General features: G+C 33.7%; 3 protein-coding genes across 3 annotated transcripts; all 3 read right to left on the bottom strand.

The window, feature by feature from the left end:
* Positions 1-263: 263 nt before the first annotated feature.
* Positions 264-3,668, bottom strand: LOC121321511 (homeobox protein Hox-D9-like). Its single transcript, XM_041260495.1, has 2 exons — positions 3,035-3,668; positions 264-2,775 (listed from the first exon to the last, which is right to left on the bottom strand). The coding sequence occupies exons 1-2, from the start codon at positions 3,591-3,593 to the stop codon at positions 2,531-2,533; spliced, it is 804 nt and encodes a 267-aa protein (XP_041116429.1). The 5' UTR covers positions 3,594-3,668; the 3' UTR covers positions 264-2,530.
* Positions 3,669-7,434: 3,766 nt separating this feature from the next.
* Positions 7,435-10,140, bottom strand: LOC121321591 (homeobox protein Hox-D10a-like). Its single transcript, XM_041260598.1, has 2 exons — positions 9,118-10,140; positions 7,435-7,780 (listed from the first exon to the last, which is right to left on the bottom strand). Exons 1-2 carry the CDS (start codon positions 9,845-9,847, stop codon positions 7,506-7,508), a joined length of 1,005 nt encoding a protein of 334 aa, XP_041116532.1. The 5' UTR covers positions 9,848-10,140; the 3' UTR covers positions 7,435-7,505.
* Positions 10,141-14,766: 4,626 nt separating this feature from the next.
* LOC121322032 (homeobox protein Hox-D11a-like) lies at positions 14,767-16,691 on the bottom strand. Its single transcript, XM_041261472.1, has 2 exons — positions 16,026-16,691; positions 14,767-15,319 (listed from the first exon to the last, which is right to left on the bottom strand). Exons 1-2 carry the CDS (start codon positions 16,630-16,632, stop codon positions 15,087-15,089), a joined length of 840 nt encoding a protein of 279 aa, XP_041117406.1. The 5' UTR covers positions 16,633-16,691; the 3' UTR covers positions 14,767-15,086.
* Between the last annotated feature and the right edge of the window lie 5,809 nt (positions 16,692-22,500).

Raw genomic sequence — 22,500 nt, forward strand, 5'->3', positions numbered from 1 at the left:
ATAAAAATAATAAATTAAAAAATACCCAGTAAAGTTAAATCAATATATTCATATTGAAATCTGCTTTTAAATAAAGCATTATTTTCTCATATTCATTTCTGTAATTACAACAATAGATAATACGACAATATATACTATTACCACTACTACTAGAAGAAGAAGAAGAAGAAGAAGAAGAAGAAGAAGAAGAAGAAGAAGAAGAAGAAGAAGAAGAAATACTTGAAGTATAGGATAGCATTGTATTCTTCTATTTGTTCGTTTTTTCATTAAACCAGTTAACACACACTGTTTTCATTGAATACCCTATGTTTTTTTCTATTCACATTTTAGTTATTTAAAAAAAGAGATACAATGCTGCATTTCTGATAGTTTGTCGGTGTTAATAGCATACTAGAGAATGTCCTTTCAGCAAATCATCAATGCATAATCTTCATATTAAAGTAAAAGCAACTTCCTTTAATCTTTCTGGCCTTTCTGTGAAAATACAAAGTATCTACCAGACACCCCTTTACACCGTGTCTGCATTTCTGTTTGTCAGCAACAGAGACAAACACACAAATAGGAAGGTTTCAAAGAAGAGTACAATTACGACTTGCTTCCATAAACTCATTTAGACCAGACGTCTAGTCGGTTATATGGCTTTATTGTACCCCATTCCTTCCTGTTCGAATAGCATTGTAGGTACAGGCTTCACAATCAGTAACAATCCATGCAGCACCTTGCCAATCGTAAACACTTTATTAGCGGTATACACGTAAACAATAGCTTCTAAATGAGCTAGCAGACTACACTTGTGGGTTATTTATTTTATTTTTACATTTACTGATGATTTACCAACAAACTTCCGCATAAAATGCAATTCAATCTTTATTACTCTCTTGTGCGTGTGTGTGTGTGTATGTGTGTGTGTGAGTGTGTGTGTGTGTGTGTGTGTGTGTGTGTGTTTGTGACAAAGATGACAGAATATGTTCTTATTTTATTTTATATTTCAATCTTAAAGTAAATCAAGATAGCATATTTTGCGAAATTGCTGTCCTATTGTTCCTCAACACCATATAAGGGCATTACAAATTAAAGAGGCCTAATACTTTTGGTAGACATGCTAATAAGTAACGTTGGATAGGTTAGCTGTCTTCTTCCAAAAAAAGCAATGCATTCAATAATGGGACGTAAACATAGTTGCAATTTTTTGTTAAAAATAAGGTTATAATCACAGACTGCACACTGAGCATGGATACCCTCCTATTTTAAAAAGGAAACTACACAGAGTCTATACAATACTTGCATCAAATGCCTTAAATAAATACATGATAAACTTAATAAAGGTATAGTAATAACGTTAACTACGTCAAGTTAAATGAGTATCTTGATGTTTGTTCCAGTGGTCAGAGAGAATAATAAGAAAAAAGACGCTTGCATATTCAATGCTACACAATATTAGTGTTTATAATTGTAATGCGGCAATGCGATTTCTTCACATTAAAGACAAAATGACCCACCTGGTTACACACACACACACACACACACACACACACACAACACACACACACACACACGCGCGCGCGCACTAGTTAAAAGACATTGTTTTAACTCTAAATTGCAACTCTATGGTAACTCTTTCCGTTTACATAATGATGCACGTGCTGCCCATGTGTCTAAAACCGTGAACTTAGTTATTTAAGTGGATTTCTTTGTTCTTTTTGCGTAGGGTCCTGGATATTTTCTTTGAAAGGCAAAATGTAGGTTTCAGAATAAAAACATCTGGTACCTTATTTGGTACCTCTTTTCTAATATATCAGCTATATTTATATATTTGTCGAACGGATGTAATTGTTTTGATGCTGACGTATGTTTGGAAAAAAAAAAATCAATTTATACACATATCGTTTTAAAAAAAAAATCTACACAGCTTTCATTTAAAACTTTTCAAACCTGGTCTGTGTAATCTTACATTTACAACATGTAATTAAAGTAAACAAAACAAAAAATACAAAAAAAAAAAAAAAAAAATCGATTATACAGCTGTGAGGATTGAAGAAACATACATTTCCAAAACCTCCTACATGTAAACATTGCCCTTACCGGCTCGGATAAGGTGATGTGTTGTACTTCTCCACGCTTATTACTGTGTTGCATTAATATTCTTAACCCGCTCTTGATTAAAACATGTTGCAAATAATACGGTTTCATTTTATTATCGTTAACTAAGGGAAATATATCTTGCAAATTCCTGCTAAGTATTGAATATAAATTAACCCCACAGCCGATACTTAACTAGCCTAAGTGATTTAATATACATTAATTTTATTTTTATTTTTTTTTGGCATAACCCACCGCACTATTAATCTATATCACAATTTCAACGATGTTTCCATTCAGCATTCCATGGCTATTTTTTAAGCAAAAACGCGACATTCAGCTGAATTAACACACGCAAATAATAATACACTATATATCACATATACATCCGGAATGGAGAGACAGTTTGTAAGTCCTCTAACATTTACTTTCTAGCAAGCCTATTCTTGCGTCAGTTAAGATCCTTGTTGCCCTTCTCTCTGTTCATCTTTTTCATTTTCATTCTTCTGTTCTGAAACCAGATTTTTACTTGTCTTTCGGTTAAATTTAAAATTCTAGCAACCTCGTAACGCCGATCTCTAGTGAGATACATGTTAAAAAGAAATTCTTTTTCCAGTTCCAGAGTCTGGTATTTGGTATACGGGCAGCGTTTCTTCCTTGTCGAGCGAGCGTGGATCCAGTTTGCAGCAGGGTTGCCTGAAAAAAAAGAGAGTTAAACCTTCACTTTTATTATAGCACTTTAGATCGAGAAATTAATACAGTCTATTTCTCATAAGCTTTAATGTTATTTGTTAAACATGGTTATGAATCTGCCCACTATAACTATTTTATAGATGCGTGTAGCTTTTCGGGCTATGTTAGGTGTCTAGACACTTTTATAGGTTTGTAAAACCTGCAGCTTTACTCACCGTATGTTTCTTGGGCTGTAAATCATAGAGCAATTTATTTTACTTACTTGGGTCAAGTTGCTGTTGCGTTTCATCCATGAGCTCGCTGTTGCTGGAAATGTCGCTGCTGAAAGGTTCTTTCGCTTTGGCTGGCTTGTCCTTACTTTCTGAAAAAGAAGCGCTCGTGAAGTCGGGGATGCTTGGAGCCTGTGCCTCAAAAGAAGAGCTCTCTGTCCTCTTGGATGATGGCAAAGTTTCTGGCTTGATCCCGTAATGCCGACTGTTGGGATGGAAGCCGGGAAAAGAAACCGAAGTGGAGAGTGGATCGATCCAAGAACGTACATATCTACTTTCTGCTGCGGCAAGATGTGACTGGTGCATGTAGGGATGATAGAGCCCCGACACTGCGGCACTAGACTGAGGGTGAACTGGGGACCAAGACGTGGAAAACACCGCAGATTTGGGCGCAAAGTTGCAAGAGGAAAAATCAGGACTATCTCCCACACCTGATGGCCTTGAGGTCGTGCTGTGCGCTCCCTGTGCGAACCTCGCCCCATAAACGTCCTCTGCTTCATGCCCTATGATAGCATCAACATAATAGTTACTAAGTGTACCACTGCTCGACATTTTTGGAGCCCTTCGTAGTGATATAAAAGGTTATACTGTTACAGATACCTTCCCTCTGAACAATCATAGTATTTTTGCAGGCTGCATCTTCAGCGATTGGTTGCCAGGATCACGTGATCATATTTACCAATACAGTGAGTAAATCAATCCGCAGTTTATGGTATTGTTATTTTTGACATTGTATTACACATGAACAGTGTAATTATAAAATAAATAAAACATTACAAGTATGAAGTTATCTAGAGTCACGGTGTGCTTTGAACCTTTATTGATGCACATATGGCAGTTTGGGACTATTTTTTTTTTTTACGTAGACACGTTTATTTTGCTTAAACGAGTGTCAAAATCTAACCGCTTCTAAAAACAAAACAGTTGCTTGTTTTACACTCTGTGCTTGTAAAATGATCTCTACAGACCCGTCTGGTGAAACTCCTCGTAAAGCAAATGCAGTAACATGCAATATAATAACAAAGGGCAAGGTTGTTCTGTGGATTCTTTTTTAAATACATTTCCAAAGTTTCTGTAAAAATGTATTTTGTTGAAGCGTGTGTTTGGCACAGAGAAGCAAGCTGTGTAGTGGTTGCCTTTATAGTTTTGTCGGTTAGTGGTGGCCTTTATAAATATATATCTTCTATATATAGTATATATATATATATCGTTATTATATAACATATATATATATATTATATTAAATATATGTGCACGCAAAAACAATATGCGTTATTTTAATTCCAGAGACTAATCTGTCATACTCGCGAAATGTTGCCTGATTATACATTAAAAGCGTCTTTAATAAAACGGACTCTTGGTTATAGCAAAAAGGGGTCTGCACAGAAATGATGTACACATGGGCAGGTTGGAGAAAAATATGATTCTTTATGTACATATATTTCATCTTTTCCAATATTCTCTTTATGTAAACATAGTTTGAATGGTTATTTAGCCTATTGAAATCAGTTACCCTTAGACTAAGCATAATAAATATACTTTATATTTTAGCCGAATACTTTTAGTTGTGTTTTTCCTATATTTTTATTCAGTGTCAGAAATTGTGTATATAAATTAAAACTGACCTTTAGAAATACATTAAATTATAAACTGTACACAACCTAAATAGAACCGCTGAAAAATATAATGCTAACCAGAGCTGAAAACTGATAGCACTCATTAAAATCTTGACCTGAAGTATTGCAGCACGAGTAATAGCAGCGAAGCTCGACATTACAGCACTGAGTCCTGTTAAAAAGATTACGGATCGGAGAGAGACAGTACAGCTCTGAGCCCCTTTAAACAGATGTCAATGATTCAAACACTTCCTTTATAAAATATATGTTACTGACGTATAATCTGTGATTAGTACCATTTTAAGTTTATAAAATGTATGTTTTAATTAGGTGTGTGCGTGTGCGCGTGTGTGTGTGTGCGTGCGTGCGTGTGTGTGTGTGTGCGTGTGTGTGTGTGGACTGTTCTCATTCTTAATAATCTAATGTTTCTTAATAAAACAATGTACTTCTGTGTAAATAAAATATTTAATACATTTGAAATACAGACTTTCTTTTTTTTATTTCCAGACTCTAAATATATTTTCTCCAAGGATCCAACCAATGTACCTATTATGTTTAAAATTTTTAAACACACAAAACTTTTGTGGTTACAACACACACACACACACACACACACACACACACACACACACACACACACACACACACACACACACAACACACACACACACCCACTGTGTTGTTTGCTAGTTCTGTGAATTGAACATTAATTTATTGCCTAATATTAGTTAAAGGATTTTAAAGCATAATATTTTTGGATAAAATAGGCTATACCGGAAAGTTAGACTCCACGTGTTATACTGCTCTGTTAATAATGCATTATGTGCCAGCATCAAAGTTACAAGTCCCTTTACAACTTTCATAGAACACGCTGTTACTACAACGTTGTATTAAACTGAACCCTTTGGTGCCTGAACGTGACAGATAAATACAATTTGGCTTTCAGTTTAACACAGCTTATACAAAATAGAATTTGAACAAATCGGTTATGATTGCAATTATATGGGATGCGACTCACATTACATAAAGCTGAAATATAGCGTGTACATATGATAGAATTGGGAAGTTTGGTTTTAATTGAGTTTTATTAAATGAAACTCAGGTATTATTAGTATTTGTTTAATTATACAATTTTATATATGTATATATATATGAAATGGTTCTATTTTAGAACATGAAAATGCAACACATTGAAGAAAGCGGATTTACCATTATATATAACTTCGATATTTCTGTGCGCCAAATTCTCCAAAAGTACTTTAACGTGTGTGTTAACTTCTAACGCCTCAAAGATCAAAGACAGCGTGTCTAAGTTTTTGCTGTGCCAGATTCAACGACCCCCCCCCCCCCCCCCCCCCCCCCCCCCCCCCCCCCCCAAGCCCCCCCCCCCAGTTTGCTCCCCCCCCCCCCCCCCACGCAGTTCGAAACCTTTGGAGAATGTTTCAAATTTTTTACATAACTTATATAGCTAGTATTTATACATGTGTGATACATCTGCGCGTTTGTATCTCATGTGACCTGCAGTGAAGTTATATTAAAACCGATGAGTAGTTTTCCAAAATGAATTCCGATGTATACAAATGGCGCTATTCATGCTTTTTTACATCACCTCTCTTTGTAGACTTCCTGCCCTTCTACGCCTGGTTAATATCTGGAGAACCGAAAAGTAACCCTACACCCCAAGCAGTCAATATATTTCTTACTATATCTATTTATTAAACGCGCATTTGTAGCGGCAATTTTAAACACAATGCAGTGTCATATTCAAAAGGGGGACTACTGGTATAAGGTTGCTAAACGTATAAAGTTCACGATTGTTTTTTTTTTTTTTTTTTTTTAATTGACACGAGTTTGTTCGAGTTTTTATTTTTTTATTTTTTTAATTACTTATTATTAGTTTCTAATAACTGCTATAGTAGCTTTAAAAAAGCAGGCCATCAATATAACAAAGCAAAATCATCTGTTAATAAGATCACATTTTGTTCTCTTTTCTCTCCCCCTCTTCTTTTTGAGTTAATAAAATTGCAGCATAAACTTTTTTTTTTTCTATAAGCCGCAATAAGGATAGTAGCTCTTAAACACTAATCTTATACTGTTCTGTTTTTCTCCGACTGAAAAGCAAGATGAAACATAATACAGTTCCATCTATAGATGATCACAATACAAAATAAAAAAAAAAAATGTAAGCGAAAGCAACATTATTTGTACATATAATTTATTTGAGTTTTCATGCCATAAAACATGCATCCGAGCCACATCCACAATACACACCACATATTCTATAATGGGACATTTCGAATTCTGGTTAAGAACTAACACCAAATGAAGTGATCTTTCTATTCTAAAAAAAAGTGGATAGCTTTAGCGTTACACATTTAATTGTGATTTACATACATTAAACATGTGCTTCATTCATGTTTCGCAACATTAAAATTGTTATAAAATGTACAGTTTTTGAACAGTATACTGCTGGTCATTACCGCTACAGTATGGAGGTGAATAACACAAAATAAAAACTCCTCACTATGGGTGATAACTTTTCAATAATTTAAGACCAGGAGACAAAACTGGTCCATACCCTGTGTTAAAACATATTTAAGTAATTGTACACGTCACTTTTAAATTCCCAAAACCATACAGAGAGACACATGAGAAAACTGCCAAGTGAAAATGACATAGTCATCGTAGGTTCTGTGTGTGTGTGTATATATATATATATATATATATATATATATATATATATATATATATATATAATATATAATACCAAACAAACAAAAAACACAAATATTGTTTTAGTCCCCAATGCACCTCTGATGGTTTACAGCTTGAATGTGCCCGTTTGTGCTCACGAGAAGGTCAAATTCGCGGTTAGTTCCCGGATTCGGTTCTCCCTGCTCATCTTTTTCAGCTTCATTCTGCGGTTTTGAAACCAAATCTTGACCTGTCTGTCGGTGAGGTTCACACTTTGGCTGATCTCTAGACGGCGCTCTCGAGTAAGGTACATGTTGAATAAAAACTCCTTTTCTAATTCCAGTGTTTGGTGTTTGGTATAGGGGCACCTTTTCTTTCGACCGCTCTTTGCAGTTAGCCAGTTGCTTGTTGGTTTATTTGTTTTGCATTCTGTCAGAATGAAAAAAAACCCACAAATAAATAAATAAATACACAAATAATATACACATGAACGAAGCGAGCGTTTCATTATATTATCAGTATTAACAAAAACATTTACACTTATCAACATATGCCAAATGAAATATGTTAGTAATGTATTTTATTTTGCATGGCCTTCTAAAGAATATACGTCACACAATCTTAGAGGTGAGGTAGGTCGTCAAATGTTAAAAATATTATTTATTGGTTTAATGTAGCCTGTGTATTTTTGTATGATCATAGCCCTTCATGTGTTTATGTTATAAGTATGACATGATGTTGCCTTATTTTAACACACAGGTGTTAAAATTAAAATAAAACAGCACATAGGTTAATAATTTATTAGCATGTGCTATTTTAAATAATCTTGTTTTAAAACAATTAGGGAGTTTAGAGATTCAGAATTGGTTAGATAAACTAGAATTCATTATATGAAAAACATGTTCCAAACCTAAATGCTGGCCATGTAAGGCAATATTTTGGCAGATTGCACAAAATTGAATTGAAAGCTAACGTGTTATTTATGTGCAACTGTAAATTGGGCATGCAAACATAAATGCATCCACAGACAAGTTAAACCCAATATTCAAATTCAGATAAATATTATAATGTATTGAAACCTTAAATCAAAATCTTTTTTGGTTCTCCATGTCTTGTGCAAAAAAGTGTAATTCGGATATTATTTTTTAAATTTTAATAGGCAATAGTGAAACACGCTACGTTGCTTTTCCTTTGAAGGTATACTGAGTATTAGTTTAAGTGAATTTGATGACAAAAAACAAACAAAAAAACAACAAAAAAAAAACATTATAAGACAATATAGTTTTATGAAAGTGAAATGTCTATAGCTAGCTAGCTAGCTAACTGGATAGATAGATAGATAGATAGATAGATAGATAGATATAGATAGATAGATAGATAGATAGATAGATAGATAGATAGACCTATAAATATTGGCAGATAAATGGGTAGATCGATTGATAGATATATTTAAAAACACATACATACGACATTATGAAAAATTTTGTTATCATGGTTTTAAAATTAACTACAGCTAGGTAATACTGTTTGATTGAACGAATAGTACAATATATCATCTGTAATTCAAAATGTAAACGTGTTGTGCTTTCCTTTGCAGCAGCCTCCTGCAGCATTCTCTGTGCACACATTTTACTGCAACCCGAGTAAGGATACCATTAAACATTACGACTCTTAGGGTTGTTTGTGTTAGGTTTTAGATTGGGTTTTATGGTGCTGTTGAGTTCGTATTACACCACGATACGATTCAACCATTTTATTATACCGACCTTTCGCTTCCTTGTCTGGTACTTCTGGACTGGAGTCAGAGGCTTCGTCAGAGCAGTTATTTTCTTCTTGCGAGCTCGACTTTCGTTCTACGCTTTCTACAGGGTGGGCTGTCCTGGATGAATCTCGGGCACTGGGAATTTCAATTATTTTCTTTTCCGCTTCAGCATGAGAAGATTTGGAATGAATTCGAGTTAGCTGCAGAATTGTGCTTGAACTCGTTTCTGAAGCGTGTCTGCACTCTTGTGTTTTCCCGGATGCGTAGGTCTGGCTCAGCCTAAAATACCCCGGGACAGGGACTTCGGGATTATCAACAGGGCAGGATTCGGGTATCAGGCTCGCGTAGGCGGGAATTTCAGAAGAGCTGACCTTTGCTCTCTTGTCAGAATACATACAGCAAGTTATTTCTTCTTTTATATTAGTTGCAAAAGTGCAAGTGGGCATCTGTTGGGTAGCGGGTTGTTCTATTCTGCACGCTCTGGTCGGATCTGCCCAGTTATCTATCTGAGGTACATAAGAATGAACATTCATGCCCATGCTCTGGTGGTTAAGTTCTCCCCTTTTACCAAGAGACGGCAGTAGTCCACAGGTTTGCATTCCATAAGTTCCCATTTCTGTGCTGGACGGCATGTACATACTGCTGCTGGAATAGAAGCTATCACCTCTGCAGGCACCGATCAAAGAGTCAACTAGAAAGGTATTAGCAGCAGGAGAGCTGTTGGGAAAGGACATTTTGAAGAGGATTTTAAAGAAGAGAGAGATGTCCTTTATAGGCTGACATATCTAGCAAAACAATCCCCGTGTAATTCACGATGCCACTGCACTACCACATGACAGCCAAACCAATGGAATTTGAAAATGGCCTTGAGACGCAGCCTCCCTTCGAGTCACGTGATCACATGGTTCTTTGGTTAAGAGCTCAGATGCGGTCTGCAGCGACACCTAGAACGAGCACTTGAAATTGAATGCAACTGAAAAAGGCAATTTGAACCCAAGCACTATCTTTTAAGGGAAACCAGCTATTTTAAAATGCATATTTAGACTTGTTGCATATATGATTTGAAATATTAGTAAAATTAACAAGACTTTCAATATTGCAGTATTCATTGTATTAAAACTACAATCAAGGCATTTTATATATTATATATATATATTATATATATATATATATAATATATATTATTATACTATATATATATATATATATATATATATATATATATATATATATGTATTAATGTATTACAGGTCATACTTTTTTTTTTTTTTTTATGTTAGATGCTTTGCTGCTTGGATGGAGTTACGAACCATTAAAATAAATTCTCAATTTACAGTTTGTGTCTGTGTGTGTGTTTGTTTGTTTGTTTACTAAAAAAAATTGCAAGGCTTCCAAACGCTTTAGTCTTCTGTACCTACAGTGCACATATTGAGACGTGCTTTGAATATGCAACATACTAAGAAATAACCCTTTTTTTTTGTCAGCCTGTATTGTCAATTTGTCACATTTGCGCAGGTTTGGAACGTAATATATTCAATAGTATACATTTCTCTCAGTGAGCCTCCCCGTGTCTGTTATAATGGGATGAATCCACGTTTTCTCTTATAGACCAAGTAAAAGCATTTGTGTCTGACACATTCGAGGTACCAAAGGTTGTTGAATTTATGAATACATATTAAGGAGAATCAGGGCGATCAATATAATTCTCATCTGCATTCGTGAGCTTCTTGGTAATTTTCTTGCTCTTGAAGGTTTTCAGAGAGTTATATCTCTGGGTACCGAGTTGTTGAGGTATTTTATTAAGAAATCAATTGCGACTTTGTAAAGGATAAGATTAATAGTTATACATTCGCATAATGGTTCAGGTTTTGAATTATTGAAGATTATCCTATAGATCCTTTGCAAAATCTGAATTATAAAAACAGTATTTTGGGAAGCGAGGTTGTTTCTTTGTTATATTAATTGTGTTACTTTTTTTTTTTTTTTAACCATTAGATATGGCTTTAAAAATAGAATGCCGAATTATATTTATCTGTGAGGTTATTAAAATATAATAAACGGGTTTTTTTTTGTTTTGTTTTGTTTTGTTTAGTTTTAAGTTCCTAAAACTCATGATTAGTATTCACACAAGGGTTTTCAACAAAAAATAATAAACAATTCTGTACTTTTTTGTTTGGAAAAAAAAAATAATAATACAAAAACAAACAAAAAAATCCAAGATGAAGTTGAAGGCGACTTTTTTTAAAGTGGAGACAAAAACAGAGCTGTTAACTGCCTCGATAAACAATCTGTGCAGATAAATGTTTCTCCTAGTGCTGTTGAAAGTATTTGATTTTGCACTCTCAACAAACCACTTATTATTTTTAAATCTATCAAGAACATAGTTATTTAAATGCACGTGTTATTCTACCGGTATTCGGCAAAACGATTCAGCACAGCACCTCATATAACTTATTCAAAGTACGAAGAGATGCCGTATTCTGCAGCTCAAACCTCGAAAAATAGATGAATAGTACACTTACTTGCGATGACTACACGTGTTTTGTTTTTTTATTTATTTTGATTTCTAGTTGTTCAACTATAACTTCACTGTCACGTCAACAGCGCCTTTGTATATAACGAACAGCTGCAGTCTAGTGTTCTTCTAAACATGCAAGCCATAGGCATAACACACAATCGCCGCTTGCATTTAGGAAATATATCGGCCTTTCTTTCTTTCTTTCTTTCTTTCTTTCTTTCTTTCTTTCTTTCTTTCTTAGCTGCTTGGTCGAAGGAAGAAAGAAGAAAGAAAAGAAAAGAAGAAAAAAGAGAAAGAAGAAAAGAAAGAAAGGAAAAAAAGAAAAGAAAGGAAAGAAAGAGAAGAACAGAAGGAAAGAAATTTTCTTTCTTTTTTCTTTCTTTCTTTCTTTCTTTCTTTCTTTCTTTCTTGTGACGAATATAGGATAATCTCCCAACAATGAGCAAACTTCCCGTCTGCATTTTCTTGCTTAGACCTTAAACATACCGACTGAATGGAAGCCCAGACGTTATTTTTATTGTTCAACGCATGCCCATATCATAAACTACGTGATCATTTATACAATAACGGTTGTGACTGTGGTTTAAAGCCTTTTCTCAAATAACAGAAGTGATGACAGAGAGCACGCTTTGGCCACCACTCTATGAAGTATGTTTTATACCCTAGTAAACTAAGATTTCTGTTATTTTATTTTTAGGTAGTTGTAATAGTCAAACAACTCCGCGAAATGGTTACTACAACTATTCAATTGTCTCTGAAAAAAATAATTATGATACAAATAACAATACAAGAAGAATGTTCCTCAAACACAAGTATTATCAGGAGGATGCCCTGAGTATTTTTATTTAAAAATTAAATTAAGAATCAGCATACGTATTTAGGCGGAAAGGTATAATATTTTCTTAAAATATTTTTTTAAAACAAAATGTGCAAAGGTTTTGAAATACCTTTTTTGTACAATAAATTTAAGGTGGTTTTAAATAAATACAAATAAGTAAATGCTTTTAGGAAAATATGATCCTATATTAAGTCAAATTAACAAAGCAATGTGCTCATATTACAGATGTTGCTGAAATACTGGGATTTGTGCCATTTCTTTCCCATTCTTGTAATAGCTTGAATTAATACAATAATACAAAGCTGACGTTAAAAATTATAAAATATATATATATTGTAATGTAATCCAAACTATGTTGAAACGCCCTCTTGTGGATTCAAGGTATATTACACATACTTCGGAATTCCCTATACCTTATATAGAAAGAACAATAAAACCGCGAATATTTTAGAGCTATACTTACAACCCTGGCTTTTCAATACACTCACACGCCGTGTGTAACATACACGCGCCATTTATAGACCATTTCAAGTATTTTGTGACTAAACATACCCAACTGTACAATTGGGTACTGTTTTTAACGAGATCAACGCATAATACCAGCCTTAATAATAGCGTAAAAATATCCATATAACTTTCTCACCATAGTTTTATTGTATTTACTGTATAAGCCTATTTATCTGCGCAGCACGCAGGCGCATGCCACGTTGTCGCGTTCTGCATAGGACAGGACAGGCCACAGACATTTAGATTATTTACTACACTTGGAACACTGCTACGCTTTGAAGAAATACGCTTTTAAATGCGCTACGGTCCATAAAGTTTAGTAGCCACAAACACATAGCTAATTTAATGTTTAAAGAACAGAGAGCTGTAATTAAAACTCTCGTGTGTGCCCTGCTGATAAGATTAAATATATGAAATAATAATAATAATAATAATAATATAATAATAATAATAATACATAATATAATAATAATAATAATAATAATAATAATAATAATAATCATCATCATCTTTTTTGGTAATAAATCTTAGGGACTAGACATGCAAAGGACATTGCAAACAAAGGATATTTAAAGAACTTCACATTCCTGAGGGTCCCATCCTTTGAATACGGTCCGTGAAATATGCTATTAATTGTATCATTTTCTTCATAAGAAAACATACTCCAAAGCCTTCATTTTCTTCTACGCTGCTGTAGACGTTTGTTTTTCCAATAAATACATAACGTCATAGGTGTGGCGTAGGAGATTTTCAGAGGGGGTTGTTTTACTAAGAGAACAGCCTCAAGATGCCTATACTTATTTAAAAAGTTTAACGTTGATGACCTTGACGTTATGAAAGTTCAAAGGCAAAAAAAATAGCATTTTTTTGTATATACATTATTCGGTCTAAAACAATAGCCCCTTTATAAACTCAAATAATCCTATAAATTAAGTTAAATTGTGATAATATTTATCTATGGCATTCAAGTCCCGATTCTCCAATTGCTTTGGATGACACCGAGATCTTTGCTTCTTTTTTTAAAAATTGTTTTTATTTCATTAACTTATACAAGACTCTACGAGAACACGAGCACATTTCGTGATACGAATCACCATTCCTTATATGATTTGATATCCATCGTATTTTTTACTTCTATTGCGGTTTGTAATGGTCAGAAGGAGCAATAAACCCTAGGCGACCTATTTACAGCTCTGGTCTTTATTGTGTTGTCTAGACAGTTCAAGGTTTTGTAAACAGCCTTCCACGCTGCCCAAAACGAAGAAAAGATGCTTACTAACGTCCAGGGATGGGAACTGTTATTTCATAAAGCGTCCTCGGTCTCACTCTTTGGACTACTTGTTTTGTCATACAGTTTGTATTAAATCGCCAACAAAGTTTCAACAATTACAATTTATAAACCGCGTACAAAAACAAGCAAACAAACAAAAACAAAACAGTTGTTGTAAGCCTATGTGCAGTATATTGTATTGCGTGTGAGAAGATACAACATTTAAAAGCAATAAAAGATTAGTCATTGTTTAAATATTATTTTAATAGTATCATACAATCTACATGCTTCTATGATATCAAATCGTGTACATACTTTTAAAAAGATACAAATTCTAATACATAATCCTATGTTCCCAGTTGGTCGAAAGCACAGGATTAACGAAACGAGCACTGTATATCTAGTTGTGTGACTACGAATGTCTGTGTGTGTGTGGTGTGTGTATATATATATATATATATATAGATATATATATATATATATATATATATATATATATATATATATATATATGCCTGCATGCGCAAACAAACAACTAGATATAAAACTAATGCGCAGCATTATGCAAAAAAACAAACATTTTGATTGTGGCGGTAAAGTCCCATAATTTAATTTTCTGGCGGTGATAACATTTTTACACGTGAGGGACTTGTAAAGAAATCATTTTTCTCGAGGTAATAGTATTAAGTATCTAATAACATACGTTTGTGATTTGCATAGTTGATAAAGTTCAGAGTCAAGTTTTCTTTCACAATTCCAATGCTTAAAGCATGCGTCTGTTCCCATTATTGCAGGTATTGATAGTAGCACATGTGTCTGGTTTCGTCGTTCTCTAATTTGTCAAAATAAAGGGTTTCCTGTAAAATACTGAAGCCGATCCCTGTTCAGTTTCTTCTCTTTCATTCTTCGGTTCTGAAACCAGATCTTCACTTGTCGATCAGTAAGATGTAACATCCTGGACAACTCCATACGCTTTTCTTTGTTTATGTACACGTTGAAGAAAAATTCTCGTTCAAGTTCTCTTATCTGGTACTTGGTGTAGGGGCATCGCTTTTTTCTTGATCTCGAAGAAGCTAAAAATAAAATAATGTCAAATTCAGTCAAGCACACAAAGGAATTATAATGTTAATGTCGTTTTCGTCGAAGCTTCGATTTAGAAAAATTAAATATAAAAATACTGCAAAAAAATATCCATATGCTTTATTAAACACCGAATATTGGCATATTGTTTATATATACTTTTGGATTATTATGACGAAAGCAAAAAAAATCCTAATAAATACCTGCTTTCGTTATTTAGTAGGAGATTATATATATATATATATATATATATATATATATATATATCTATATATATATATATATATATATATATATATATATATATATATATATATATATAATTTAAATAAAGGCTTTAAAGTTCCAAAAATATAACCTGGCTTGTTAAATAAACTAAAAATGGTTGTATCGTACATCGCATAATGACAAACACAAATTGTGTAATAACAGTCTATTTGAATACTCCCTTTTATGTGAAACTGATGACAATGTTAGTGCTAAATTTGCTAATGTCAAATTGTCAGTGACTAACTAAATAACAAGCAGCTTCAGATCAGTACGTTTCTGAAATATTAAGCCCACCTTAACTGCTTCCCCGTCATAAATATTTGTACAACAGTAAAACAGATCTTATAGGGTATATAAAAACCTTTGTATGCTTATAAAGATGCACATAAAATCAAAGCGACAAAGTGCTGGACTCATGCATGTACCTACTTGGGCCGCTGCTCTTTTCCTCGGCACAGTTAGATAAAGGAGATTCCTCGTCGATGTTTTCTGTTGGGGGTTGTTTCTCCTGGTCTGAAAGCAGTTTATTACAAGGAGTATCTCCCGGGAAACTGGACTCTGCCTTTTCCCTCGAATGGTCGGCGTTTGACTTTTCAAGGGCATTACCAGAAGTCTCAAAAAACTGATCAAAGCCTTGAGGAAGAACTCCATTTCGTCCAACATTGGTGAAGAAATTGCATGATTCCTCCGAGCTCCCTTGGTGACTATAGACGGAGTCGTTCTTTCGAAACATTTCCGTTCTAGTCGATGACTGGATTCGATCTCTGTGCATTAGATCGTCTGTTGAGTAGTAAGAAGCATAGTTGCCTCTATAATGCCATTTACTTGGGTTTTCAAGTCCATAGTCTCTGAATGCCACGTCCCGTACAGGTTGTACTTGTGTTATAGTTGAAGAATAGGGGCAATTTATTTGACACGAAGTAGTTTGTGGTAAAAACGATGACATTGTCGAAAAATCTGGTGCCGAGACATAATATGTACAACTCGGCAAATACATATTTGACGCACAGTTGCTGCGATCATCAAACTCAGTCATGTCACCTTTTTACGTTTGTGAGTATGAATACCCAGGCTGTGTGTGTTAAACTTTGTTCATCTATTGCAATATAGGCGTGTAGACAGGATCCGAGAAGGGAAAAAAAAAAAAAATCGGAAACGTAAACTGACGCGCAATTCATCTTGATCGATTCTTGAGGTAATTGTGTCACGTGATCCGGTAAAGAGAATTACCATACATCAATATCAGTCATTAGGAACCATCTTGAGCAACTCGTACGAGACTGGAAGACAATTCATAGGCTGCAGCAGCTTACAGAAAAACACAATCTAAATACTTTACAATTTTACAACCCTTCATACTATATTAAGCAACCCCTGATATAATTAAATATTATGATTTTAAAGATTCTACTTTGGCTTATTCTTATACTACCACTGCTGCTTCCCAGTTAAGCACATGTTACAGTAGGGTATATATAGTTGGCTGGTAAGCAAATGTTGACATAATTGTTCTATTTGTAACAGGTTTGGAAGTGAATTTGTAACTCTGGTCTGAGTTCCACAGTAATACAATGAAAGCATCATGTATTCGTGTCTACCGTACTGCACATTAAGTGCCTCGAATCAGAAAGACCTATTTTAATTACAAAGGCAAAACAGTGAACGGGGGATTCATTTTTGGTTTTGATTCCACAAAAAAAGCCAAAAAGATACACTTCGACAAAAAAAGATACAGAAGGTATTGAAACAAATAAAGATATCAGATTCCATATTCCTCAATGTTATAGAAATACAAACTCAGTGTAAACCGGAAAGTTTACATGCAAAAAAAATAAAAATAAATCAAATAATAAAAATTATATTAAAAATTATATATATATATATCCATTCCGTATATGGAGGCATACACACACACACACACACACACACACACACACACACACACACACACACACACACACACACACACACACACACACACACATACACTATTGTACCGCAACGGTTGATAATAAAACTAACAAACAAAATAGATTTTTAAATATTTAATATATGCATATGCGTAATACAGTTCATGTCTCATACATTTTATAATTGAGGAATAAACAGGCATAGCATTAAAATACTTATCATTTTAAAACAACGACATGATGGCATTTTATTTTAATGCACGGCACAGCCGATAAAATACGTGCCGTGTCCGGGTACAGGTTTTTATGTAAATACTTGTCATTATATATAATAAGTTTTTTTTTTTTTTTTTTTTTTTTTTTTTTTTTTTTTTAAAAACTGTGGACGGATGGCACATACTTACTCTTGTGTGTGTAAAAACTGTGGAGGACATTCCATACATTTTTGACACCTTTTAAATAATGTTACACCACATTATGTCATCTGATGTTGTGTGGGGGTGGTATGTATATTATTAGGTTGTATATATATATATATATATATATATATATATATATATATATATATATATATATATATATATATATATATATATATAATATACGCATACGCATAAGGCTATTATTATTATTATTTCATGTGATTGGATTAATACACAGCTTATTATTTGCATTCTGTATATGCTTTAATATGAATGAGGATTGTATTTTGTGGATTTACTGTTCAGGCTAAACTAGCTTTTTATCAACATAAATCACAAAACTAACTAGGACGCAACTTCCCTTTGGTCTTTTTATGAAAGTTTAATATGTTTGGCAATAGGCCTATATACACTTTTCCAGAATTCAATGAAAACAAAAGAAAAACACTACGTTACCCCACAGTCTTCATAATGGAGAAGTCGATTTGGAATTCTACAGCGGGTTACCTTTTTCGAATCGAACAATTAGATTAAACGCATTTTTTTTTTTTTTTTTTTTTTAATAAGCACATTCAAGGTTACTTTAACTGTGAATAGTTGAATGAAAGACAGTCAGTCCTCAGGGTTAAACGGCGGTAGCTTCACACTGCCAAGGACAAAACAAATGTTCTGGCATTGAACATCTGTGGTCTGAGACTGTGTGCGCCAGCAATCGCTAACCATCACCGACCTAAACATTTTATTACACAGACAAAAGGAAGATCTCTTTTTTCAAAAAAGGATCATAGAAAGAACACCATATAACCAATTAAAACACGGTGCCACAGGATGTATTTATTTATTTATTACATTTTTTGTTGTTAATGTCATTTCAGTTTCTAGACGTTTGAAAACGACAACAAAGAAGATGTACAGAACGGCTTTAATTCTTGCTAAACTCTTACGATAGCACTAAAATGGGTTGCATTATTAATGAGTTATCCAAACACTTTGTAAGATATAATAAAAGTGAATATTTTAAACACAAGAGAAATTTAAAAAATGGATCAATAAACAAATGAACAATGACTAAGCATGTAAACACGATATCTTAAAGGTTCTGTTAGCTAGCTGCAGTAGTCAAGTTATAGTGGTAATAATAAAAGCTGTGGTGTTGTATATTCTCTTTTCTTTCTTTGGAAACATCAACAGCTAAGCAAAAACAAAAACTCTTTGTAGCCGTCTGTAGCTTTCATTTATCGGCGTCTTTAAGCTACAAAAAATAGGTTTCTACATGGTTTTTATTACATAAGCTATTTTTAATTTATTTTTTCTTTTACAGTTTTAAAAACTGTATGAATATTATTATTATTATTATTATTATTATTATTATTATTATTATTATTATTATTATTATTAGTTACCTTAATATGATCTTAATATGTACTTTCTCTTCCACTTCTCAAACAGATCGACAGGAGAGCGGCCGGTTTCTTATTAGTTTTTAGTATTGCAAAGCTATACTTCAGGGTCAGTGAAGAACAGTAGGTATTCCGGAGCTTTGTGCAACCCAACATAAGACACTAACTTGACCTTAACTTTGTAATGGCGCCCCCCGTATCTGGTGAACAAGAGCAGGCACCGTCTGGCTGCTGTCATTAAAAAAATGACTGGCAAAAAGAGTGCAAGTCATTTAACTTATTGCATTCTGTGTTCTAGAATTATTGCATTCGGTGTTCTGGAATTGTAGCATTCGGAGTTCTGAAATTGTAGCATTCGGTGTTCTGGAATTGTAGCATTCGGTGTTCTGGAATTGTAGCATTCGGTGTTCTGGAATTGTAGCATTCGGTGTTCTGGAATTGTAGCCTACTGAATAAAATATCACTTCTCATCACTGGCACTGCACGTGCATTTTTCTTTTCATTGTGCCGAGCAGCCATAGGGGATCCCTTTATCTCTAAAAGCGAGCTTGCATTTACAGCAGCCTAGACCGATTCTTATAAATAAGTAACATTATGCCAACATTTCTGTATGTTCAAAATAGAGTTGTAAAATATATATTAATCCACGATATCCTTTACATTGTAACGGTCGATCTATATAACCTATAGCCTTACAGCTAAGACAATAGGTTTGTTTGTTTGTTTTTTATCACTGGTAAAAAGGTTACTTGACAACAGCTTCAATATAAAAGCCTATCTTGTGTTTTTATCTATAAATGGCGTGATTTTATCAAGTTTTGTTAAAAACATTTCGTTTTCTTTTGCTAGAATGATGAATGTTTTTCTTTGACACCTCAGGCAAGTGTCTGATTTTTTTTTTCTTATTCTAGATTATTTGTTTTCATTTTGTAGGGCGTGTCATGCATTTGATTACCCATTCTGAACTGAACGTCGAGCAGGGTTCTGAAAGCTTAATATTTTCTCCCAATCACTTTCAGTCAGATTCCCATTTGTATCTAAATGATTTTTGAGTAATATACAGAACTAATTAGTTAATTAACTAATTAATTTACTTTCTAAGTAAACATTAATTAAAAAACATACATATGTTATTCACAAAACAATATATAGGCTCTATATTTAATGTATGGATTTAGTTAGTGAAGTTTTTCTCTGTTTAAAAAAAAAAGATATTTGTCTTTATTTTGTCAACTGTTAACTTGCTCCACATAGACTGTGCTTGTATATAAAACTACAGAAGCGACCGAGCCTTTCACAAAATTCGTGCTCTGTTTAGTCGATTTCAAAATGATCAACTACGTCATAAATATCAATTTAAAATCGAATACTGTAAACTACCACATAACACACCTCATCAAATCTGAGTTTTATCCTTATTATTTACTCAGTGTAGGCTATTGTTACTGGGACTATAAATACACATTGTCAATATACTATGAAGTGATTTGGAATGTAGCCCAATTCCATCAAATAACACAGAATTCGATTTTCTATATTTAAATAGGCCGAAGTCATTGAATCATCGAATGTAAACGTATACGCACGTTTTCTGAGAATGAAAAATATAATGCCATCTTAAAAAGCAAACCAATTTTAATGTGCATAGGCCTGCCATTGAAATTATTTAATACCTCACCGAAATCACTTTTGCACACACACCTTTGCTTATTATTATTATTATTATTATTATTATTATTATTATTATTATTATTATTATTATTATTATTCCACCCTTTACTCATTGGATTGGATTTCTTATGTTCTCCCATCTTCAGAGTGGAATTTTATGTTAAAGAGGTTTGTGTGTGCACGGAAGCTGTACACAGAGACACCCTCCACCTAGCCCCCTCGCTGACACACATATAAGCCGAGCCAGCGGTTGCCACTTAATGGGCACGACTGATAATACTACATGTGTATCGATCTATTTATTACAGATACGGACCATGTTGACTAAACGTCCTTTGGAAGGAATAGATACAGTTTCTTAGACTCCATATTAGAACGTGATACAGTTTTGCGAATATGATCTTTTGAACAAAGTGTGTGTGTGTGTGTGTGTTCAAATGAGCGCGATAAAGTTAGATATTTCTGTTTATTAATCCACACATCTTTTAAATTATGAAGCAAAAGGGAAAGCAGCTGAACTAGACAAACGTTTCAAGCGATGTCTCTAGCCGGTGCTATTATAGCCGAGAAGTATGTCTCAAGCTAGGGCATATTTTCTTAGCGTTTGATCCAAGGTAATTAACTCCACCTTGTTTTTTGTTGTTGTTTTGTTTTTTGAAACATATGAAGAATGAGTTTGAAAGTTAACGGAATGAAGAACAAACAGCTTGAAAGACAGCAAATAGGCCAGTTGTTCGGTCCTATATTTACAGGTGTTTTCTCTTTTCAAAAAACAGGCTGACTGCAGACTGAGAAAGGTTTGAAAATGGCCCTTATTTTCTAAGTAGTTTTACCTCATTGGCGCTTGTTATTTGAATTGAGCCTAGGCCTAACAAAACATGGCAACTCCTTCTTGAGAATGTGCATTCTCTAAAACCACGTCACAGATTTCAATCTGATATAGGCTAAACCTAGCAGGTCAGATCAAATGGGGGGTTTGAAATAAATCAACTGACCCTACGCTAAGCAAAAATAATTTTTAATAAATGTAATAATTTTAAACATGTCTTAGTGTTTATTTTATTTTAATTCTTTGAGAATACAAAAATATACAAGTGTTACCAAATTCACCATATTACAGTGTAACTTATAAAAGTGAGCCTATTGTGAATAAATTGTGATCAACTAAAATCTGTTGCATAAGATATTTATGTTTAACTTTTTCATTTAGTTACAGAGTTCTTGGTCAGCTGTGGTTTACCTTGAGCTTGACAACAAGCATAGCCATTTAAATGGAAAGGTGTATTAATACAAACTAAAATGGTGTCCATTATTGTTATTATTATTATTATTAGTAGTAGTAGTAACAGAGTATTGTTGTTATCCACAAAGCTATATTCTTTGATCTATCTGTCAATTGCTTTTTTCACATGCAGATACCCTTTCAGACTTGCATACTATCTGAAATGTTTGTCCACTTGACTTTGGGGTTATATGCTTTTTAAAAGTTCACTTAGACAGA

The sequence above is a fragment of the Polyodon spathula genome, chromosome 10 (genome assembly GCF_017654505.1).
Source record: "Polyodon spathula isolate WHYD16114869_AA chromosome 10, ASM1765450v1, whole genome shotgun sequence".
Lineage (NCBI taxonomy): Eukaryota > Metazoa > Chordata > Actinopteri > Acipenseriformes > Polyodontidae > Polyodon > Polyodon spathula.